General features: G+C 40.0%; 1 protein-coding gene across 3 annotated transcripts; it reads left to right on the forward strand.

Annotated features, from left to right (window-relative positions):
* The first annotated feature begins 197 nt into the window (after window positions 1-197).
* Window positions 198-19,199, forward strand: CLDN34 (claudin 34). 3 transcript variants are annotated; one of them, XM_032474609.1, is made up of 4 exons: window positions 1,322-1,452; window positions 8,405-8,541; window positions 9,077-9,224; window positions 16,878-19,199. In XM_032474609.1, the coding sequence occupies exon 4, from the start codon at window positions 16,900-16,902 to the stop codon at window positions 17,545-17,547; it is 648 nt and encodes a 215-aa protein (XP_032330500.1). In that variant the 5' UTR covers window positions 1,322-1,452; window positions 8,405-8,541; window positions 9,077-9,224; window positions 16,878-16,899; the 3' UTR covers window positions 17,548-19,199. The 3 variants fall into 3 exon arrangements, with proteins under 3 accessions (XP_032330498.1, XP_032330500.1, XP_032330499.1); XM_032474607.1 differs by lacking the exons at window positions 8,405-8,541; window positions 9,077-9,224 and adding an exon at window positions 198-1,052 and having other exon boundaries at window positions 1,324-1,452; XM_032474608.1 differs by lacking the exon at window positions 9,077-9,224.
* The last annotated feature ends 6,344 nt before the right edge of the window (window positions 19,200-25,543 follow it).

Raw genomic sequence — 25,543 nt, forward strand, 5'->3', positions numbered from 1 at the left:
GACGTGCTTATTAGAACCCATGGGGGTAGGCTGAGTGCTGCGGGTGCGGCTGCGCCCCTGCCGTCGGCCGTCCAGCCGGGACCTGGAGGAGACGCCTTCCCCACGTCGGAACACGTCCGTCACCACCGCCCAAGTTGGTGATCGCTTCTGGTTCGGGGACTAGAAACGTTTCTGTTGCGGAGCAGGTTTGTGGGACGCAGAGGCTAGGCAACTGAGAGGGAGGGAGGGATTCTAATAAAAATGATTCAAGATTAGGAGAGTGAATTTTTACTTAGAACAGGAAAGAATTGACACAAATCACAGATTTTAAGAAATCCACAAGTGCCACACACATGTTGTCATTTCCAGCTTCTGCCAGGCTGCTTCAGCTTCTCATTTGAGTTCTCAATGATGAAGAAGTGCATACACAAAGCAACTGAAATGCGGCTGTAGGTGGCTGTCAGGCGGTGCGGCTGTAGGTGGCTGTCAGGCGGTGCGTCTGCTTGGTCCAGCGATGCTCGTGCCCCGCTCCGTCACCCGCCCCTGAGGATGCTCGGGGTTTTGTCCCTGAGCATGTGTGCGCTCGGGCTGATGACCTGCTTTGGTGAGTTTCCCCTGCTCTTTGCATGGGCCCATCAGCTGCGCTGCGTACGCCGAGACAGTGTCGGACATGGGGACACATCAGATGTTGAGCTGTCTTTTCACACCTGCTGGCTGTACTGACGTGGGTCTGCACCCTACGAGCACGGGTGTTCTGAGTGTGTGGTTTCCGTGTTTCCCATTAAAAGAAGAGACCCCATGCACGGTGGGTGTGTTCTTGTATATGCGCACGTTGAGTCACAAGGGCCAGTAAACATTTCCCACTAAAGCCAAGCTGTGTTATTCCCCACTCTACCGCCAGATGCAAAAACTGCTGGTGACAGTTCCAGTGCCTCCTGAGCCGGAGGGAGTGAGATGGAGGAGGGGCACAGAGAGGCCCCGGCCAGCGCATCTCTGGAGGCCCAGTCCCCACCCGCAGACCTTGGAGAGGTGGTGCCAGGAGAGGCCCTGCAGCTTAGCTGTAAGAGCTCCAGGTAAGCCTGCTCCTACTTACACTTGGAAATTCAACCACAAGGCCTGCCAGGTAGGCAGCACTCTCCAACCGCACAAGGCCTGTGTGGGGAGGTGTTGTTTGTGCGTCTGCCGGCAGGGGAATGAGGCATGTGGTCCCTGTACACAGGGTGCTGTGAGCAGGGCACTGCCTCCCTTCCCGCTTGTTCTTGCCAAAAATGCATCAGACAAACCCAAAGTAGGGGAAATACATAAAAAACAAAACAAAACAAAACTGACCAGTTGTCTTAAAAGGTGCCAAGGCGATGAAGATCAAGAGAAGGGCGGCTGCCAACTGGCGGGACCCAAGGCAGCGGCGATGCGACGCGGGAGCCTGCAGCGGGAGGAGGACGTGAGCGGGGCGCTCGGCGCGGTTTGGACGAGGTCTGTGCTCCACGGGTGGTCCGCGTTCATTTCTTGCCTCAGAGCATCGTGCTGTGGTCATGCGTTGTTTCCACTTGGGAAGTCTTGGGTGAAGAGGACGTGGACATGTTTGTGCTGTCGGCAGCTTTTCTTTGCGAGTCCAAAATTGTTTTCAGAAGGAAAAGTTTAAGGAAGAGTTTCCCTCCGTTTTAAAGGAGGTTGTCCTTCACTGTGGCACTTTTCCTCCGCTGGCTGTAGGGGACCTTTAAAGCGGACCTGCGGCATGTCCTTCCTAGGGCGAAGGCGGAGGCGTGCGGGGCTCACCGGGCATAAGTGGTCATGCTTGGTTTCTCTGCCGCGGTGAAGCTCTTGGAGTCCCTGAGTTTCCAGAAGACTCTGGCCCTCTAAACCCAAAGCCCTCAACGGGTTGCCCCCATGCTTATCTGTGGTGGTCCCCTCTGTGCCTGCTGCCAGTGTGTTCCCCAAAGATCGGCCCCCGTCCCTGACTAGCCAAAGAATTCACAGACCTGGGTCTTGGAGCTTAGAAGAAAAGAGGCAGCTTTATTACTTTGCCGGGCAAAGCGGACTCAGCAGGCTCGTGCCTTCAGAACTGTGAGCCTGCCTTAGGGTTGGGGCTTAGTGATTATATAGTGAACAAATTGGAGAGTAAAAGGGGGTAGCAATCAACAGGAGTCTCCGGTGAAGCTTCCTCCTGAATCTTGGCGCAAGTCTGTCCAGCATTATGGGACCATCTGATGGTCTGGAGAGTCATCAGCCTGCAACCTTCTTTATCTGATCAGACTCATCAGGCGCCAGGAGGAACTTCGGAGGGTCTGGTCAGTCTCCTGAGGTTGTCTGGCGACTCTTTCTAGGGATCCGCAGATCTCCAGGCCTGGGTAAAAAATCTAGGGGAATGGCAGTCAGATTGGAGGTTTACAAGGCAGGGGGAATTAGTTAGCCTAAGTGCGCCGAATTATTAGCCTAGTGCAAGCCGTGTCGTTATTTCTCTTCCTTTTCAAAATCCCCAACTGTCAGTTTGTCTCATTCGCCATTTCTAATGGAAATAGGGAAGTGGGCCGTCATATTTGTCTGGCTGCTTCCTGCTGAGCGGGGGCGGTCGTTCCGGGGTTTCTGAGTGGAGTGAGTGACCTGATCTTTGCCACATGGCTGGGGGTCTAAGAAGAGTCTTAGTTGTTCATTGTTCACACATTAGACAACAGAAGACTATCAGTCTAAATATTACATGTGTACCTACTTCTATTAACCGTAGTGATAAGAAAAACTGCTGGACCCCCGTAAGGATAGATCTGAGACCTTGGGGGCATCCATGGAAAGGGGCCAGAGAACCAGGAGTTAACTTGAGATGTAACTTCTCCCTCATACCTCTGAATTCCGTACATTGTGCATTTGTTGCTTCCTGTCCTCCAGGGCAGTTGTGATGTTCCTGGATGCATCTGGTATGAAAGTAAAACAGGCAGTGTGGATCTAGGAACTCAGTAACTACAAGAGGAGAACTTAAGCCCATAAGGTTGCAGCTACAAGTTGCCAACAGACACTGCTTTGAGATTGGCTGGTGGCTTCCCAATTTTGACACCACTCAGGAAACTCAGTCTCTCAGCAATAAACGTGTCTGAAATCACATCTGTAATGGTTACCTGGTTTTACCTTGGATGTCTGAGCTACAGTTATTCCATTTTGGTTTTCAAATGCATTTCTCTCCTTAGCAGCCAAGAGCAGATGTCACCACTAATGATTTTAGTGCTTTTCCACATATGAGAAGATGCAAGAATTGGGGCTCATAAAATCTTCTGAAAATACCTAACAATCTGAAGGCCTGTTCTGCCAGTTTTCCCAGAGCGCAAAGCACCTCATTCCTGATTTCCACCCAGAACTCCTTTAAGGGGGTGTTGGAGGTCAGCAGCTGCAGTGGCTCACAATTGAATCCAAGCATAGGTAGATGGCAAGTGCCAACGTGATCTGGTCCTTGTAGAGGCAGATGGCAAGTGCCCTCGTGATCATAAATTTGACCATGGCTTGGCACGACATTTCATCCCATGGGGCTAGGAATGCTTGTTCCTAGGTCAGGTGAGGATTTTGTGGATAGGCCACCCAGTGTTCTAACATGGGCCTAGGCCTTACTAACAGTAGCAAATTCTCTGGACCAGCTGTCTCACTCATCTGCTGTGGTCCAGGAGAACGTTCCCTCTTGTGCTCCTTCCCATGTCTCGACTTGCACCATTAAAATCATTGGTCTCATACGGAAGTGTGTATCTGGCCTGCTGTTTTAAGTTGCCTGGTCATTTTATCAGACGTTCAGTCACACACTTATTAATGCAAGAAATAACAATTTTGTAAAACAGGCAAAATACAAACCAAATAGTTAGCAGTATCAGTAAGGTCATAAGTAAGAATTTATGCTAAGAACTTCCATTAGGTGCGGCTCAGGGCATCCCCAGTCTGTTCTGTACCCGTCCTTACCTTTAAGGATGATGTTATACAGGCATTGTTTATAAGACACCAGCCAAACTTCCTAGTGTTATTAGGTTAATTATTCTTAGTATAGTTTGTTTATTTTTTAACATAAGAAAGCCTTTAAACTTAAATGTCCATACCCTGTTGTTAACCATAAAAGTCTTTTCTATAACTGAGGAAGGTTATATTCTTTGGCTGAAATTTTGCTTGTTGCCTTGATAGAGCTTGAGTGATCTTACAAGAAAATTTATATTTATGGCCTGGCTCTGAGAAGGTATTATTAATTGGCCGGGTGAGGGCTCCCACCTTGTAATGTCAATAGTGACCTAAATAGAACTATAATTTTTTTTTTAAAAGAATGAATTTTCTAAGGGCTATCTAGTTAGAGCCTTGGAGTAGGGAATCCCATCAAAGTAACACAGAATTACTAGGTATGGGTAACTGACCATAAACCTAGCAGCTGTATTGGTTTATAAGCAAAGATATGAGCAGTTTTCAAAGTAATTGTTATACAGGCCTGATCAGCTGTCTTGGGTCAGCTGTCTACCTCAGGTATCTTTTTTTTTTCTTCCTGGTGTGGTAGCTTCTTCCCTACTTGAGCATTGTTCTAAGGAGCAGTTCTTTATAGGGCGGTCCAGGGCAGTGGCTGTTTTTGACTGGAAATTAATCCAAAAGCCAGTCTCCTTCAGTTTTTGCTGTGTACGCTCTAGTTAAGAGTACCTGATATAAGGGTCCTTTTATCCAGGCTGAAGATAGTTCTTTAAATCACGTCTCTTCCAGTATGTATAATCCCCTGGTTGCAGGTGATGGGGCATCGGATCTTTATCCAAGGGTAGATTTGATTACTGAGCTTCAAAAACAAACCTAGAGTGTCCTTTCAATAATTTAATCAAACTTTGCAACAGTGTAACACAACAGCAAGGAATGATCTGGCAAGAGAGTCTTGGTAAATATAGACCTCAATTAACAAAACTAGAATTTAATATTTACTGAAATATAATTTGTTTTCTAAGGTTACCCTCATTTTTATCAAATACAGCCAAGTACAGTTTAATTGATCGTACGGGCTCTTCTAAATTGGCTGTATTAGAATTCCTCAGAAAGGCTCTCGATTTCCAAAAGGCCTCAAGGCCAGGAAAGTCACATGAAGGGCCTGTTACAGATTTTGTCTTACACATTTAGGTGAATTTTTCCCCTTTTGAAGTCCCCAAGATATCTTGAGATTTCTGCACTTGTTAGGAGGTGACCTTTCTAAAACTTACCTAATAAAGCTATTGGGAAGATTTTCCAATTCCTGGAGGGATCAGGGAGAGAGAAGAAGATAAATGTTTTGATTTTACTTACAAAGGTGTAGTTCACCAAATTGCTGTAAGTCATAATTAGCTTGAGGAGAAGGGCTTTTTTATATCTGGAGAACACTGATTAATAGCCAGTAATATTTCAGGCAAAACCAAAAATTATAACCATATTTATCAGATTACTTAGTCCCATGTAACTAACCCCTCCCCCACTTTTTTTTTTTTTTTTTTTTTACAATTTTATGAAACCAGCTTCCATCAGACTTAAAAATTTTTTTTAACCCCATTTAGTTCAGGGGTATAATCTGAAATTTATCAGAAGCCAGTAAATCTCCTTGAAAGAAAGCATTTTGCAAAAGCATCAGAATAAAACAACTATACTTTTGTTTATAAATGACATAAGACTTAAAAGCATGGTTAAACACCTAGTTACAATGTAAACCACAAAGAAACCTGGTTACAATAACCAGAATTGTGACTGGTAACATTTCAGACATATCAGGCTTTTTAAGGGATTTCATATAATTTTTAGAATATCTATAGTAATAATATTTTTCTTATAATATAACCTAAGAAGATTTATTGTTCGTTTGACAGTACTTTCCATGTGATTTAACATACCAAGTGAAACTTACTAGTTTAAAATCTCTCTTTGGGATGTTTCAGGGGCCCTCTGAAGCATCCCAGATGTAGCTGGAGGTCAAAAGAATTCTGATGAAAATTTGATATTTAGAAGCTTGTTAATCACTTGGTCAGATAAAAGCATGGATCACTGTGAAACAGTGCTTACTCATCAACAATTAAATACTTCAAAGGTAAATACAGTACAGATCACTTAAGGAGTAAAAGAAACTTTATAATCTGTTACTAAAGGCAGATTAACATTTTAAGAAAACTTCATTCTCTTAACAAAGAGAGAGAGAACCAAATCTAGTCTCGGACCAGCTTACTTCTAAGATTCATTTACTTGACTAAATTTATTTTAAACTTAACCAATCCTGACCGTGTACAAAACTCTTTCCTCAGGGTTCCTCTTTTACAAACCTTCCACAACTTTCTGTATCCATATTATTTTGTCCCTTATTTTCTTTTTTAATTCAGAAGCAACCAGCTTTAGGACACAGTCACTCTTTTTCCATTAACAAAATATAATTGCATTCCTCATACCTTCTTTTACATACTCATATTACTTTCCTAGCATACAGAGACGTTTCCCTTAGTAGTACAGGATATTTCAGGGTGGCACCAAACATTTATTAATATTTATTCCTAAATATCTGTAGCTCCTCTGTAAGAGGAAGTCAATATTCAGTAATTAATGTTTTAATATCTTATTTTATCGGAAAATGACCTACTTATTTCATAAGCGTCCATCATTTAACTTAGTTTAGCACAACTCTAAAATTTCAAGTTACCAAATATCTGGGGGAGATCATTTGAGTAGACATTTCTGAAATAATCATTTCTAAAGGGTTTACCCAAAAGTTCTTTCTCATTTGCAGTTAAGTTATTTACAAGAATATCATACCAAGTTATTTTTCTTGCTGACAAATTTGTAACAGATAGACAAGGTCTTACTGGGTTTCTCTTAAACCTAAGTACAGTAATAGTTCTATGTTTAACATTAATGAAGCTAAAGACATGTCTATATTGATCAAACCAGTAAACTTAAGCTAGCTTTAAATACCAGGTATTGATTGATTCAGTACTGTATTTTTTAGATCACATGAACCCGATTTTCATTCTGGCCAGTTTTTAAAATATTTCTAAGTTTTTATATAAGCACTTAATTTCCTTTAAGCCAATTAAATAGAGCTCTTTAACAAATTTATTTTGGCAACACACATACACATACATACAAACACACAAACACAGAACCCTCATAGTTCCCACTTTTAAAATTTTAGCCATGAAATCAGGTACAACAATGTAAAACTCATCAGTTACAGGAGGTTGGATTCAAATTGGGTTTCTGGTAGACGGAACAAGTGAAAGTTGCCTGTCTAGATAGGTAAACATTTTTACTATAGAAGACATTTAAGATTTCTATTTGTTTCCAAATTACTCCCTTTCTCAAAGTTAGCATTCCAGAGGCCGTAACAGCAGCTGAGTCATTGGTACTGGGACAGAAGTTAGAAGTTTGAAAGTCTACCAGGTGAGACCCCACTGTCAGTTCTACCTAAGGCTCCTGGGTGACCTTTACAATGGAAGGTGTTTGTTCTTCCTTATATTTTTCTGGTTTTAGTTTTGGGCAGTCCTTTCTCCAGTGTCCCTCTGCTTTGCAGTAGACACACTGATTAATAGTCCCAGCTGGCTTTTTCTTATCTCCCTTCTGGCCTCTGGTTTTTTGTCTAGTAAAGGCCCCCAGGCGAGTTACTATTATAATGTTAACTGGCTTTCCGTTCTTGTCTTCTTTAGGATTATAAAACTTAAAGACAATTTCCAATAATTTTCTGGGGTTTTGGCTACTGCTCTTATGATCTTGTGTTAGGGCTTCTACCTCGTTAAAGCGCGAATGTTTGGGGAAGCCCTTCCTGAGGCCAGCTAGGACACGCCGTCCGCAGTGGGCATTTGCGGCTTCCTTTGTTTTAGATGTTGGGCCTCCTTCTGAGTGGCCTCTAAAGCCATTATTTTTTTTAGTTAACTGTAATTAGACCGGTCATTTAAGATTTTACCCGATGGGCTATAGGATGGACTAAACGGTAGGGTAGGGGGCTTGCGGCGCTGTGCATGCCCACCACATTGACACTCAGAAGCCAGTATTAACCGCTGGGGAAAAGAAACAAGGATTACTTTCCCTTCACCGGTGCTACAGCCTCAGTTTTGCGTGTTGCGTGCCCAACCTCGACCTTCCTGGCGCCGCCCGTCAGCCTCTCCTGTGCTGGTGTCTGGAGATGGGGTCCTTTAAATTTAGCAATACTGGGAAAATTTTCCTTATTCTTCCAACATAATGTGGACTTGCTGTGCCATTATAAGGCTGTACGATGGTTTACATATTCTGCAAATGGGCTTTTTCTTCCTCCGTCCCAGTTGTGACCTGACTTACGAAAGCTCACTGGCTGTGTGTTTCACTTACTTCTTTGTACGTTTCTCTGCTCGCCTCCTTGGGATCAGTGTCTTAGCATGGAAACGCTGTAAGCAAAGGACGTAAGACTTCGTCCCCAGTGCTGGCTAGCTGACCTGACATGTCTCATTCCTCACAGAAGTCTCCTCTGAGGCTCTTCCCCATCTGAGCCGGCCGATCTCTCACACGTGAGGACTTCCCTCACAGCGTCCACACTGCCTTACTCAAGTGACCCCGAGACTCAAGCGGAAGGAGATCATTCCCCATGAGTGAAGGGTATGTTTCCGAACGTGTCAGGTGTCTGGAGATGGAGGCGTGTTGGGAGGGCGCTGGGAGGGCTGTCACCGGGAGAGGGCACTGGGGAGGCCCTCCTGGGACACGTGGGTCTCTTCCTAGGCGAGCCTAGTGTTACTCCCAAAGGAGGGCGATCTCAGAGACACGAGGGCGGCGGTGACGGATGCTGGCTTTTAGAGGTTCCAGACAGGGACAGGGCCTGGGCTCTCGTTGCTGGGCCACTGTCAGGAAAACTCCTTCCTGTTGGGTGCTCCTGGTGCCGGCGGCCCTGCTGAGCATTCCTTACTGAGGACTCCTCAGAGCAGAGCCCAGTTACCAGAGAGCCTTGTCCACAAAAATAATAAAAAATGGTAAGACTAGAAAAGAGTTTTATTTGAGCCAAACTGAGGACTATAACCAGGAGGCCAGCTCCCCAGGTGACTCTGAGAACCTGGTCCTGGGAAGCACAGATTTTCAGCACAGTTATATCTCGTCAGAACAGAGAACATTAAACAAGTCACCGATACCTTTCTTTAAGGGGTCAAGAAGCCAGAGCAGCACTGACAACTATGGCAGGTAGACTGTGGCCTGGGCCCCTGGGAAGGGGGTCTTATCCGAGGAGGACCAGCGTGGGCGTCCCAGGAAGCGGAGCATTTCGTCTTTGACGCGGACCTTCTTGAGTTCTGGTCAGTGTGCCCTTTCATCAGGAAAGCAGATGTGCCGTGCATGTGTGACAGCCCCTAGGCAGGCTGTTTTAGTCACCATCAAATTGAAGTGAACTCAAGTATAAGCCAGAGTGACTTCCCCACACCTCAAGATGTGAAAATGGATTTTATCAGCCTGCAGTAAGGAAAGCTCATTTAACTTTTACTCGGGGTTTCCCAAGTATATTTGTGCTTGAATTGCCTCTCCCTTGTGTTTAAAAATTTAATGCCAGTCGGAGTGCCCATGTGTCCTGAGAGGCACTGTCCCAAGGGCGGCAGCTCCTGGCCGGAAGGCTGGGCTGAGTGTTGGAGATGAAGGAGCTGCCCTCTGTCTGTCCCCTGAGCAGGAGGGGGACCCTCTCTCTGTCTCCATATAAGGCCATGGTCTTTAAATAGGATTTCTGTATACAGTTTTACCCAAATAAGCTTTGTCATGATAGAAATTAGGCAAAAACACATGTATACGTAAATGAACATGTGTGTATCCGTAGCTAACAATTTATATTAAACCCACGCAGTGGGAGAGTATAGCTCAACTGGTGAAGTGCATGCTTAGCATGCATGAGGTCCTGAGTTCAACCCCCAGTACCACCATTAAAAAAATAAATCAACTTAATTACCTCCCCCCTGAACAAAAAATTAAGTAAATTTTTTTAAATTAAAAAAAACCAAAAACCCCACATTGGTCCATATTTGCTGCCCTTTAGCGTTTATGAAGAACCATCTACCAGTAGTGACCTGGCCAGCATCCCACCAGAGTTCCCCAGGGCCCACCCCACCCTCCCCACCAGCAGCTCTGCCTTTGGCTTGCCAGCTGCCCCTGCAGCACGGCCGGGATTTACCCATGTGAAGTGAGGCTCTGTTAGGCCCTTACTGTCCACTGTCCCTTTCCATCCCTAGAAGAGTCGTTTCCTTCCTGTACAGGTAAGGGGGGCCAAGGCTTGTCAGAGAGACGTTGCCATGTCGGGGAAGATGTTCCCACATCTCCATCTTCTCCTGTCCTCCCCCCTTTTCTAAAAGTAACAGCATTATGCTATTTACATATTTTTGAAATCGGCTTTTAATTTAGCAATATTGGGAAATTTTTCCTCATCCAATATCACATGGATTTGCTGTCCCATTATAAGGCTGTACAATGGTTTACTGCATGGATCCTCCAAATGGGCTTTTTCTTCCTCTTCGTCCCAGTTGTGACCTGACTTACGAAAGCTCACTGGCTGTGTGTTTCACTTAACTTCTTTGTACGTTTCTCTGCTCGCTTCCTTGGGATCAGTGTCTTAGCATGGAAACGCTGTGAGCAAAGGACGTAAGACTTCGTCCCCAGTGCTGGCTAGCTGACCTGACGTGTCTCATTCCTCACAGAAGCCCCCTCTGAGGCTCTTCTCCATCTCAGCTGACTGATATCTCACACGTGAGGACTTCCCTCACAGCGTCCACACTGCCTTACTCACGTGACCCCGAGACTCAAGCGGAAGGAGGTCATTTCCCATGAGTGAAGGGCATGTTTCTGAATGTGTCAGGTGTCAGCAGAGTTTGACGACGGAACCCCCACAGTGTGTGTGCCACGTCTGCGAACACCTGCATGTATGGGATGCTGTTGCTTTAAACATGTCACACTCCGGGGGAGAGGAGTTAGCTACCACTTCTGGGGGAGGACAAAGTGGTGAAGGGACATGTCTGGATTGGCCACGTAGATCTTGCCAGTGGACTCTTACGGTCCATTAGTAAACATACTCCCCCCATCAGGGAAGAAAAAATAGGTGCTGTCATGGAACCCGTGACCTAGCAACAGGGAATTCTTGAGGTGTGGACAATGGAACGTGTTTTCCGTGGAAGGCTGTGGACTCGAAGTCCAGGCTCACAGTGCTGCAGAGTGTTCAGCTCTGCCCTCACCGAGGAGCCAGCACAGAGTGGAAGATGTCCTAGAGGAGCCGTGGGTCATGAGCAACTCTAGCCCACTGAGGTCGCTGTCCTTGGCCACAGACAGCCATTCGCTTGGAGAATGGTCAGTAGAGGCTCTGCCTTCTTTGTTGTGTGTGCTTTGTTGTGGTAACATAGACAAGACTTAGCATTTTTCCATTTTTAAACATACGGTTGGATGTGCGATCCTCATCCGTCCCCAGAAATTTTCCGTCTTCTTAAACTGAAACTTTTGTCCTCGTTGAACTCTCATTGCCCATTCCTCCCTCCCTCCGCCCCTAGTACCCACCTTCTTCTTTCTGTGTCTCTAGGAATTTGTGTCCTCTAGGTGCTGCGTATAAGTGGAATCATACAGCATTTGTCTCTCTGTAACTGGCTTATTTCACTCAGCATCGTTAGTCTTCAAGGTCCATCCATCCTGTAGCATGTGACAGAATTCCTTCCATTCTAAGACTGGAAACACTGTAGTGAATGGATGGACCACATTTTGTCCATCCGTTCATGCAGGGATGGAGAATCAGGTCGCTTCCACATCCTAGCCCTTGCGAATAATGCTGTTATAAATATGTATGGATGAGTATCTGTTCAGCTGCCTACTTTCCCTTTGGGGTATGTATATCCAGAAGAGACACAGCTGGATCATACAAGGTCTATTTTTTGTTTGTTTGTTTGTTTTAGGAATAGCCATACAGCTATTGTACTGGTTTGTAATCCCACTAGCAAAGCACAAGTGTTGTAGTTTCTCTGTATCCTGGCACACTTGCTGTTTTCCTTTTTTTTGATAGTAGCCATCTTGTTGAATTGTGAAGTAGTATTTCACTGGGTCTGAGATCTTTTTACCAGGTAGAATGATAGGAAAACAAAACACTCTGGCACAAATACTGGAGATAAAAAGATGTGTGCAACAGTTAATATAACTAGAACTAGTAAAAACAAGTCATTTGTTTTCCTCGTATTTGACTTTTCATTGTACAAATGATTGAGGATCTTCTCTGCAGCAGGCTTAGACCTTGAGGGCATTTTTTGTCTGCATCCTTTAAGGACCTATTTCTAGAAGAACAGGTATCTTTTAAACATTTATTGGGATTGACAGATTTCCTGTTCTTGCTGTATTATTGGACTGAGGAGATAATTGGAAAGTTGTGATGAGTGAAGAGAAAACCACTAAGGGTATATTAGATTTAATTTTTGTATAGTTCATGAAAATCTTTTCCCCTTCTTGCTTACTGTGTCATCATTCAATACTGTAGGCGACTGACAACTGGCTGCTCTGTTGTGGATATGATGGGGACTTGGAGCTGAGTCTGAAGCCTAAGATGAAACTTTTCATTTTTACATCTCTGCCACATTCACATTATGTGACAATCTCTTGGGCAGCCAGTGTTGCTAGTCTGTTTCCTAATCCAGAAAGACACACCCAAGGCCTAAACCCTCTTGCTCTGGCAGCCTCTCCTGTGGGCACCACATCCTAAAAAAGGGTGACACACCAGGGCTGTCCTGGGCCACTGTAAATGCAGGTGATGACACTCTGAATAGGAACATACTGCTTTTCATTTTCAAATCCCTTTATCTCCCAATTGTAACCATTGCATAGTCTCTGACAAGCTTTTTCTTCCAGCCTGCTCCCCTCTGGAGTGGACAGCATCCCTTACTCAAGCAGAAGCCCACTGAGATGACACACTTCCCTCATCTATCCGTTCCCTCAAAATGTTTCTGCTTTGCTGCATTCAGTGGTTTTCACACCCTAGTTGCACAGTGGAACCACCTAGGAGCTTTTAAAATATCTGCGCCCCATCCACATCCTCCATGCAATTGACTCAATCTACACTCTTGAAAAGGTGCCCAGTGCAGCCAGAGTAGAGATGTGCTGCACCATCTTCTCCTCTTCCCGGGTACCCTTCCTTTCCCAATGTCTCCTGACACAACATGTAACAACATGTTCAGTTACCTTGAACATTGAAATCCTACCTGGCAGCTTTTATAGTTACCTCCAAAGAAATACTCAAACTCAAACTGACTGATTTCCTGCCCATATGTCTTTTATAAATTATTTCTTCAAAATAATTTGCTCAGGATTATCTGGCCATAAAGAATGATCTTTAAAATATGGTATTTGCTAAGAGCATGCTGGCCTTGAGAGGGGATTGTGGTATCAGTCTTTCAAAATCCCTCCCTGTTCCTCCCTCTGAGCTGTGACCACCCCCATAATCAAGTCTGGACCCCTCGATACTCTCCATGAACTGGCTTCAGTGCCTGCTCCTGCCTCTCCAATTATTCACGTCTGTGCTGACATCGCTTTAGGTGCCCCACACATTTTTCCCCATTAAAGCAAATCTTTTTACCTTAAAACATAAGAAATCACTAGTAGTGCCAAAAGTTAGATGCATCTTCTTTTGTAACTTTCCAGCATATTTTATGATCAAAAATAAGATCATACCTACATACTTACATGTTTATTATCTGCATTTTAAATTTGACCCACCATGTGCTTTTGCCTTCTACTCATATCTGATAAATATTATGATGAGTTAATTACTTTAATACTTAGTACATATTATAGTATATTTGTATAACAGAATTAATTAATTCTTCATTGCTTCAAAACTTTAATGAAGTCATTGATACTCTTTTTCTTATTCAAAATATCAAGCTCATGGCAGAAATACCTGAAAATATTGAACAGTCAGACGTTATTAAAATAAATCATAATCTGAGGTCATAAACACAGTGTTGAGTGAAAGAAGTCAATCACACAGGAATGCCAAGTGCTTGATTCCTATTTTGAAAAATGGGCAGAATTGAAGTAATGTTCAGCGGTCCATTCTGAGGAGAAAAACTATAAAGACAAATTAGGAAGTGGTGATATTGTATATCTTTTTTATACAATCATTTTAAAATTGAAAGGTCAGTTTTCTTTTTAATTGAAGTACAGTTGATTTACAGTGTTACATTAGTTTCTGGCGTACAGCATAGTGATTCACCAATTTCACATTCTTTTCCATTATAGTTTATTATAAGATAGTGAATATAGTTCACTGTGCTATACAGTAAATTGTTATTATTTTTCTGTTTTATATATAGTGGTACGTATCTGCTAAGCCCATAGTCCTAATTTATCCTTCCCCCACTTTCCCCTTTGGAAACTGAGGTACGCTTTCTATGTCTGTGAGTCTGTTTCTGTTTTGTAAATAAATTCACTTACATAATTTTTTTTTTAGATCCCACATATAAGTGATCACATATGATATTTGTCTTTATCTGACTTGTTTCACTCAGCATAATGGTCTTCAAGTCCATCCATATTGCTGAAAATGGTATTACTTTATTTTTTTTATTTTTTTTTTTTTTACTGCTGAGCAGTATTCCATTGTATAAATATATCACAGCCTCTTTACCCACTTTCATGTCTTGGCTATTATAGTGTTGCTGTGAACATGAGGTTCATATATCTTTTCAAATCAGAGATTTCATCTTTTACGCATATATGTCCAGGATTTATTTTAGTTTTTAGTTTTTAATTTTAGTTTTTCAAGGAACCTCCATACTGGCTGCACCAAACTGCCTTCCCACCAGCAGTGTAGGAGGGTTCCTTTTTCTCCACAGCCTCTCCAGCATTTGTCATTTGTGGATTTTTGAATGATGGCTATTCTGAGTCATGTGAAATGATATCTCATTGTAGTTTTGATTTGCATTTCTCTGATGTTGAGCATCTTTCTATGTGCCTTTTGGCTATCTGTATGTTATCTTTGGAGAAGTGTCTGTTAAGGTCTTCTGCCCACTTTTTGGTTGGGTTATTTCTTTTTTTTGATATTGAGCTGTATGAGCTGTTTGTATATTTTGAAAATTAAGCCCTTATCAATTACATCATTTGCAGATTTTTTTTCCCCTTTATATGTTGTCTTTTCATTTCGTTTATGGTTTCTTTTGCTTTGCAGAAGCTGTTAAATTTGATTAGGTCCTGTTTGTGTATTTTTGCCTTTATTTCTTTTGCCTCGAGAGGCTGACCTAAGAAAACATTGCTACAATTTATGTCAAGACTATTTTGCCTATGTTCTCTTCTAGAATTTTTATGGTGCCATGTCTTTTATTTAAGGCTTTCAGCCATTTGAGTTTAATTTTGTGTATATGAAGTGAGGGAGTGTTCTAACTTCATTAATTTACTTGCGGCTGTCTAGCTTTCTGAACATGACTTGCTAAAGAGAGTGTCTTTTCTCTATTGTTTTTTAATATGATTTTTAAAGTTATTTACAGTTATTGTAAAATATTGGCTATATTTGTACTGTTATACAATATATCCTTGAGCTTATCTTACACCTAATGGTTTGTATCTTCCCCACCCCTGTATTCCTTCCACCCCCTCCACCACTATTTGTTCTCTGTATCTGAGTCTGCTTCTTCTTTGTTATATTCACTAGTTTGTTGTTATTTTTAGATTCACATATAAATATCATACAATATATGTCTTTCTCTGTTTGACTGACTTCATTTAGTATAGTGCCTTCCAAGTATATCTATGTTGCTGCATATGACAATTTTTCATTTTTATGGCTCAGTAGTATTCCATTGATGTATGTGTGTGTGTGTTTGTGTACGCATGTGTATCTTGGTTATCCATTCAACTGTCAGTCAACAGTTAGGTTGCTTCCATATGTTGGCAGTTGTAGATAATGCTGCTAATGAACATTTGCATATATATATCTTTTTAAATTTGTGGGTTTTTTTTTTATATATATCATATACCCAGGAGTGGAATTGCTGGTCCTTTGGTAGCTTTTTTTTGTTTGTTTTCTAAAGGAGCGTTCGTGCTGCTTTCCATAGTGGCTGCATATCAATTTACATTCCCACCAAAGTGTATATGGATTCCCTTTTCTCTACATCCTTCCAAAATTTGTTATTTGCTGTCTTTTTGACAATAGCCATTTTGAAAGGTGTGAGGTGGTATCTTGTTTGGTTTTGATTTATGTTTGCCTGAGGATTAGCAGTCTTCAACATCTTTTCATGTGCCTGTTGGGCATCTGCATTTCCTTTTTGGAAAACTGTCTTTTCAGTTCTGCTTATTTTTTAATTGGGTTGTTTGGTTTTTTTATGTTAAGTTGTGTGAGCTATTTATATATGTTGAGTTTCAATCCCTTAATGATCATATCATTTGCAAATATTATTTTCCAATTTAGTAGGTTGTTTTTCATTTTGTCTGTATATTTTAAACTGAGCAGTGGCTATCTGGGTATTTGCCTGATGATCATTCAGCTGTACATTTAAGATTATGTGTTATATTTCGTATGTCTGTGATTCTTCACAGTACAAACAACTTTAAAAACTTAGCACCTCTAACTCAGTTAAAAATGTCTCTTCATAATTTATTGTATAGACTTCCAGGTCTTTTCATAGCCCAGATTATATTATACATACTATTGTTTGTGGCCAGTCTTAATCACATCTTTGGTCAAATGCTCAGAAGTAAAAATGTCATTGTGAAGGTTTGTCCCTTCTAAGCCTTTTGGTAAAAATTTCCAAATGGTCTTTGACAAAGTTTGCTTGCTTTATGCCACTACCAGCAGATTACAAGGGTCAGAAGTCTCTGGTCTCAAATAATAGCACTTTCCCCTCAAATTAAGCACTACTCTCCCATAGTGGTGGGGGGGTGTGGGAGTTGGGGAGAGGTGTTGTTTCAGTCCTGAGGGTACCAATCTCATGATGCCTTGTATTTGTTTGCAGTTCTTCTGGGTATGTGGCCGCCATGCCCTTGCTCATCAATAGCGCCAATCGTCAAGTAGCAGGTTTTGCTGTAGCCACCATTGGATGGATCCTTGGCACTGTGTCCATGGGCCTGGTGGAGTGGCGAATATGGTATATGAACAACACCTCTCTTTTCCCCTCTCGTCTGGCCTCTGTGGGAATGTGGAGAGTCTGCATTTACCATCATGTCAACAACTCTAGCAGAGCCACAACATGTCATCATTACACGTACCATGATACTTATCTCCCTCTTGATATCCGTGTTCCTCAAAACCTCCTGCTGGTTGCCAGCATTCTAGGGCTTTTAGAAAAAGCCTCCATTATCTTTGCACTTAGGAATGTGTACATTGGAATCCTTGAAAAGAAGGCCACCTGCAACTCATTTATCACTTCAGGAATTCTGAACATAGCAGCTGGTATCTGTATCTTCATGGCTGTGTTCTGGAATTACTACTCTGTGATGAACAAAGAGGGGATTGCCTTCCCACCATCTTTCAATATGCCCTTCAAGCCAGATACTCAGAGAATTGGCAGTGCCATTGTAGTGGCGTGTCTGGCTGCCTTCATGATATTGTTAAGTGGGTTGTTTTTCCTCTCTTACAAATTTCCCCTGGATAGCCAAGTGCATCCTGAAGTTTCAGAAATGTAAAATTCCTGATTGTGTTGACTTTGTAAATCTGAGATTACCAGTAATTTGTGGGAAGTATTTCCAGGATGCTGTATCAAATATTTCCACAGATTTCAAAACCATGGCGGTTATGCACAAAGTAACTAATTGTTTCTTTCTGTTATATTCTGTGTCTGAATTTGGTTCATTGACTCAGTTAAGGTAATTTCATTTTTTAAAAATCTTGCCCACCTGCAAGTTGATCTTATCAGATCTGGATTTTAATTACTGCCTAATAAATAATCAATCCTATAAACCTGGAGTATGGACATAGTTTCTGAGATTTTCACATCTCCCTCTTAAACCTATACTAAAAGCAACCAAAACTATTTCTTATGGCATGGTAGTAACATCTCTCTATCATGTAAAAACTTCCAAAATGTGTAAATTCCTTATAGAATTCTGTCACTTCCCTTACCAGATTGAACAGTTATCAGGATTCTTCCGTATTAGCATTATCTATCCCATTTTCCCCTCTATTAAAAGATTTTAAAGTAAACACCAAATATCATATGCCGTCATCCTGTATACTTTGATATTACTTTCTAATAAAAAGACATTTCCTTGTATAACTATATTATACCTAAAGTACATTAATAGTTATTCTTTATTATCATTGAATACTTATACTTTTTAAATGCCTTGGAGATACTTCTTCAGGTTTTGTTTCCTACACAAGGTACTCCCTGTGACCCAAGTTTAAAACTAAACATCCCCCTTACCACCACACCTCCTCTGCCCTTAAAAAAGAAAATGGGTCAATTGTCATGTTATTAAATACAATACCTGTTGAGTCTTAGATTTTGGATTAGCTCTTTGAGCAAAGTATTTCACAGGGGGTTCCTGGTACTTCAGACCGAGTGCATTATGCCCGGCAGTATACAGTAACTGTTCTTTTAGTGATGCTAAGATTGATGTGTGGATTGTGAAGCTTGAACACTCTTGTAAATGTCACCAAATTTACACCTAGGTTTCATCTATTGATGGTCCTTGTTTGAATCAGTTATTTCACTAAGAATTATAGCTTCTAATAAGAATACTTTAGCCAGATTTATTAGCTGGGATGCTTTTTAAAAAGCTTTCCATCGTCAAGCATGGCTACTTTGTTAGTCTAAAATTCAGTTTATACAACAAGGTAAAGTAAATGCTTCTTCCCCCCGCTCCTAATTGTTAACTTTCTAGAGTAAGGAGGGCAAATGCCCTAAATTATTTTTGTGATCCTACTTTTCCTTTTTGTGTCTTTGTCTTTTTGAATATCAACTCAGCTTTTCAGTGTGAACTTATAAAATTGGTTCTGTGTTTTTTAATGGAAATTGTCAGGTATGTTCAAAAGTAGAAGACAGTCTCAGCTTCAAGAATTATCAAGATGTAGTCAGTTATGTTTCTGTATCCTCACTCTTAACCTGCCCCTGCCTTGGTTTATTTTGTAACAAACCTGGCAATTCATTGTTTTGCATAAATGGTTCAGTATGCATTTCTAAAAAATAAGGACTCCTCTAAAAAAAGAGAGAGAGAGACCTAACTACATTGTCATTATCTCACCAAAAAAAACTGAACAATAATTTCCTAATGTAATCAAATACCTGGCTAATGTTCTGTTCCTTTAATACTCTAATAAATGTTTTGGACCATAACTTGTGAGTTTCCATACATTCAGTGTCTCACTCTATTGCATAGATTATTCCTTTTATGATCAAATTGTCCTATCCTTGGCAATGGAGCCCATGGACTTACGTCTTTTGATCTGGCTCTGTTGTTAAGATTTAAAAAAAAACAACAAGACTTTATTCAACACAATTGTTGGTGGAGGGTATATCTCAAATGACAGAGTGCATGCTTAACATGCAGGAGGTCTTGAGTTCAATCCACAGTACCTCCATTAAAAAAAAACTAATGAATAAATAGACCTAGTGAGCTATCCTCTCAAAAACATAATAATAAAAAAAAAGACAATTATAACATACAATTTATCTCAAATAACTTTTCACTTTATCAATAAAATTAATTTTGTGGAAATGATTTTCTTAAAAACCAAAATAGTAGAGAGAACATATCAACAATACATTTGACAACTACTTTTATCAAATGTTAGAGAGATATTGAAATTAAAGCATATTTATTTTAGTCTGTATCTATTTACCTTTTATACCAGTAGTTCTTAACTTCATGGAAATTCTCCCCAGAACAATTCCGCACCTGCTCATACCCTCACCCACACAATACACACAATTTTGCCCAGGTTCAGAACTCTCTTGAAATCTGTTCATGGATCTCATTTTCAAAATAAGTGACATTTTCCAAAAATTGACTTGATATTTCATAGACTTGCTGAGAATTTCCCTTTATAATTTTCAGCTTATTTTTTAAACAAATTAACTCCATTAATTAAAAACCTACATAGAATATTAATAAGCACAGATATATCTGGTTTTAAATCAATTTACTAAGCAGCTGTGAGTGATAGATTCTAAGATAAAAAGTGTTTTTAACAAATCATTACTGAAGTCATTTTCCTTTCAAGAAACATGGCTAGAAAGCGTGTTAATTTTTGAATGGGAAGGATTTCACTGCAGAAGCACTATCTTGGGAGCAAAGCAAATTCTAAATGCAGTAAGATCATGGGGCCATCTTTACAGGCTGCAACAGTAAGACATTAAGCCAGCCAGTGGCCTGGAATCTGTTTGCTTACGTGTTTCTTGAGTTTCTTCCACGTCCAAGAGCTTGCCATCGTTACACTGAAGTTCATGGATGATCTAAGAAGAACAAGGTATTGTTTTTAATCTCAGTTCCAGTTCATCTTCAGTTTTTCCTTTACTATGTTTGAGAAAAGTTCTGTCCTTTCCCAGAGCCTGTAGTTCTTTTCTGGCTCATGCCTGTTTGGATGATGCTGGACTACTTTTACAAAAGCATTGGACTCTTGACGGTTTTTCCCATACTAGTTTTGCTAGAAAAATCTGCATTCTGCATTGAGGTTTTTCTTTTCACGTTCTCCAGCTATGCTACATTCTGTATCTCAGTAGATTTCTTCATATTTTTCTGGTTCTCTGAGATGGGTTTGCCCATTGAAAGTCCACATGGCGACAGTGAGCTCAGCGTATCCCTCCTTCCCGGAATCCAGACTTGCTCTTCACTAGCCAATTAATTCTCTGACCATCCCCATCAGTTAAGAGGAGGTGCTTCCTATAACTCACAGTCAGTCATGATTTCCATGGCCTGCACAGTGCCAGGGATGGTAGTTCCTATTAGTTGTTTTTATTTTGTTATGAAATATACTTTGAAAATCATATCTTAATAATAATTTTATTGAAGTATAATTCATGTACATAAAATTCATCCTGTAACATGTATGAGCACTTTTTAATACATTTACATAGTTGAGCATCAATCAACACCATCTAATTAAAACTGAGCTTGATCCTATAGGGCACTTTGGGTACAAACCTTTCCATGCCCCCAATTTCTTGTTTACAGAAAAGGGTTTCAGTCTCCTAGAACTTCTCTGAGCTCCAAAGAGCAGATTCAAGCAGTTGCTGATTAGAGAAGTAAAGGAATGTAGAAACAAAGGAAAATCAAGCCCAACATAACCTTTTCCATGATTGCTAGCTTTAACGAACACCTTGATTTATGACCCCAAACTGTTGAGATAATGTCCGGTGGCTTCAACCAGCTGGTCCCAAATGAACTTAAAATTGATGACACTGGCAGGGTTCACTGAGAACTGAAGCTCCTGTACCATCAGGAAGGCTGTAAGTAAATGATTAAATGCCTCAACCATTGCTTTATATGTCTACTAGAAAAAGTTAAGGGATCACAAGACCATGATTTACTAGTTTGCTTTGCAGGAGCATGTAGATCTGTCACAATCACAAGTGATATATTGAGTTACAAGATGGAGCCAGCTGCAGAAATCACAAAGAACCGCCTCCCCTTCTCCTTTTTTGCCTTTGAAAACCTTGTGTTCTGACCAGCCAGCAAGATGGATTTGAGATGAGTCTATGTCTCCCATATTCTGGGTGGCACCTCCTTGACTAATAAACCTTTCTCTGCTCCAAATGCTGACATTCTCGTTTGTTTGGCTTCATTTTGCATCGTGCACACAAACTTGGGTTTGACGACATTATTATACAACATTTTCATCACCTCAAAAATGAACTCCATTGGCAGTTTTCATTAGTCTTTGAGTCTTCTTTTTTTGTCCCTCAAAAAGATGTACCAGATGCATCCTGTACATGTCAGGCCCAAGACCTTAAATCAGCCATGCCATTCCTTCAGTGAGTCCTAGACATTGGGATGGTATTTAGAAACAATAACGAGGGCATCGGTGGTGCTCATTTTACTGGATTGTCATTATGTTTAGGTATTTTAGTGGACAAAACTAGGATATACATTTTTTTGGAAGAAAATATCGTTATAAAGTTGTCTTCAATTTTTATTCAGCTGCAATATGGTAATGCATTTCTTTCTCGCAGATTGAAAACTCAACAATATTAAACTTACTTGCTTTTTTCTGTGACACATAAAATAAAAAAATATTACTATGATTAGCCATAAGACTATTAAAGTTTAAGGGTTCTTTTAAGCCCTGTTGTTCTCTAAAATTTAGGAGTTCTTAATATAGTAAGGATGTTTGTCCTTTGCGCTTCCAGTTACAAATACCTTTCTTAATTTGTTCTTTATGTTTCAATTTTGCATATGGTATTTTTGTTAAACAAATTTGGGTGGAGGTTTATAAACCTATAAAATTTATATATTGTCACATATATCAATCTTTCTATTATTTCTTATGGTATTTGAATCATAATTTAGGTATATTTTCCCCACTCCCATGTTACAAAGGCATTTGTTCACTTTCCTCTAGTACTTGAATGGTTTCATTTTTACTGTATTCATTTAACATTTATCCCAATATATGATGGGAGATATTGGGCCAAATTTATCTTTTCCAAGTTACTCTCCTTTATATAAATACCACTTTATCAAAAAAAAAAAAAACAAAAAACCTTTCATCTACTGCTTTTACCTGTTATCTTTTCTCATATACTAAACTTCCATAGATATTGTGTCCATTTATGGATGATCTTTTTGACTCCTTTAGTGTATTTGTGTATTGATATGCCAGTAACTGCACTGTTTTAAATTCTAGAATCTTGTTTTAAAATAATATGCTATGCTATATGGTATGCTTGTTTCTACCCAACTCCTAGGGCTTAATTCTTTCTGCTTATTTTTTAGTGTGAATTTTATGATCAACTTGTCTTACTCCAGACTGGAAAATAACCTGTTAGTATTTTTATTAGTCTCATGCTAAGTATATGATTTAAGTTAGAGGTAATTTGCATGTTTATAGTATTGACTCTTTTTATTACAGAATGTAGTTTTTCCTTTTGTTCATCAGAGAATGTTTTGCCTGTTTTCTTTTTTCAGGGGTTTTATGATGTCATGCCTTTTATTTAAGTCTTTAAGCCATTTTGAGTTTATTTTTGTGTGTGGAGGGAGGGAATATTCTAAGTTCACTGATTTACATGCTGCTGTCCAGCTTTCCCAGCACTACTTGCTGAAGAGACTGTCTTTACTCCATTGTATATTCTTGCCTCCTTTATTGAAGATTAACTGACCATAAGTGCATAGGTTAATTTCTGGGCTCTCTGTTCTGTTCCATTGATCCATATGTCTGTTTTTATGTCAATACCATGCTCTTTTGATTACTGTAGCTTTGTAGTATTGTCTGACGTCTGGAAATGTTATTCCTCCAGCTTCATTCTTTTGCCTTGATGCTTTGGCAATTCTGGGTCTTTCACAGTTCCATATACATTTTTGTATTATTTGTTCTACTTCATGAAAAATATCCTGGGCAATTTGATAGAGATTACATTAAATCTCTAGGTTGCGTTGCATAGAATGGCCATTTTAACAGTATTGATTCTTCTAAACCAAGAGAATGGGCTGTCTCTCCATTTCCCTGAAACATCTTCAGGTTTTCTTTATCAGTGTTTTATAGATCTCAGAATATAAGTCTTTCATCTCCGTGGTTAGGTTTATTCCTAGGTTTGCAGTTTTAAACAGGATTTTTAACTTTCTCTTTCTGATATTTCATTGTTAGTAAAAAGAAATGCAGCAGATTTCTCCATATTAATCGTGTATTCTGTTACCTTGTTGAACTCTTGCATTAGTTCTAATACTTTTTGTGTGGAGCCTAGGTTTTAGGGTTTTCTATGTAGGGTATCGTGTCATCTGCATATAATGACAATTTTTCCCTCTTCCCTTGCAATTTGGAAGATTTTTATTTCTTTTTCTTTTCTGATTGCTGTGGCTAGGACTTACAATACTGGGTTAAATAGAAGTGGTGAGGCGGGTTTCCTTGTCTTGTTCCTGAATTTAATGGGAATCCTTTCAGTTTTTAACCATTAAGTATTTTGTCAGCTGTGAGTTTGTGATAAATAGCTTTTATTATCTTGAGTTATGTTCCCTCAGTACCCACTTTGGTAAGAGTTTCTATCATGAATAGATGTTGAATTTTATTAAGTGTTTTTTCTGCATCTGTGGAGATGAGTATGTCATTAGCATCTATTAGATGAGTGTGTTAGCAGACCTAACGTAACCTAACCATGTCATTTTTGTCTTTTCTTTTGTTGATGTTGTGTATCATATTTACTGATTTATGTATGTTGAACCATCCTTGTGTCCCTGGGATGAATGCAACTTGGTCATAATGTATGATTCTTTCTCTATGTTGTTGGGTTCTGTTTGCTAATGTTTTGCTGAGGATTTTTGCATCTATATTCATCAAGGATATTGGCTTGTAATTTTTTTTTTGGGGGGGTGGGTAGCGTTTTGGTATCAGGGTGATGGTGTCTTCATAGAATAACTTTAGGAGTGTTCTCTCTTCATCATTATTTTGGAAGAGTTTAAAAAGAATTAGTATAAGTTCTTCTTTGTATCTTTGCCAGAATGCTCCAGTAAAACCCTCTAGTCCTGGACTTTGTTTGTTTTATTTTTGTTTCATTTTGCTTCTTTTAACAGTTCTATTTCACTTCCAGTGGTTGGTCTGTTCAAATTATCTTTTTTTTTCCCCTTTGATTCAGTTTTGGCAGGCTGTATGTTTCTAGAAATGCATTCATTTCTTCTCTGTTGTCTATTTTGTGGCATATAAGTCTTCATAAAATTTTCTTATATTGTTTTCTATTTCTCTGGTATTGATTGTTATGTTCCTTTTTCATTTCTTATTTTGTTTGTTTGGATCCTCTCCCTTTTATTCCTGGTTATTTTACATTTTGATATTTCACCCTACTGCCTTCTTACTTTCTCTTTAAAATTATTTTTATTGAAGTAGAATTGATTTGTAATACTGGGTTAGTTTCAGGTGTACAGCATAGTGATTGAGGGTTTTTTTTTTTTTTTTTTTTTTTTCAGATTATATTCCATTATAGGTTTTTGTAAGATACTGCCTTCTGTCTTTCCTGAGAAATCCTGAGGAGAATTTAAACTAATTGAGGATCCTATACATGATGGTGATATTCTATTTTTGCTACTTTCGGAAACACTCTTTTCTCTTAGTAGAGCACTATAGATGCTAGAGTTTTCATATATTCTAGCTCCAGTTTCATCTATTATTTAGTATATACACTTTTTACAATTAACCTACCAATATTGATACATTGTTGTTAACTAACTCTGTGGTTTAGTCATATTTCCTTAGGGTTTTGTGTGTATGTGTTTATTTCCTTTTTCTATTCATAGATTTTTATCCAGGCATTATGTATGATAATTTATTAGGCTTTCTTTGTTATTGATGACATTGACAGCTTTGACTAGTACTGATAGGACTTTGTATTTTTTTCATTTGGGAGCTCATGTGCCTCAATGGACATTTCCTCATCAATATGTAGATTTTTTTGTGAGCACTTGCTTTCTGATACTGATATGCTCCAGCTTAATTCTTACCTAGTCCTTGAACCAGACATTCCACAAGAAGCCCTGG

This window comes from Camelus ferus, chromosome X (genome assembly GCF_009834535.1).
Source record: "Camelus ferus isolate YT-003-E chromosome X, BCGSAC_Cfer_1.0, whole genome shotgun sequence".
Classification (NCBI taxonomy): Eukaryota; Metazoa; Chordata; class Mammalia; order Artiodactyla; family Camelidae; genus Camelus; species Camelus ferus.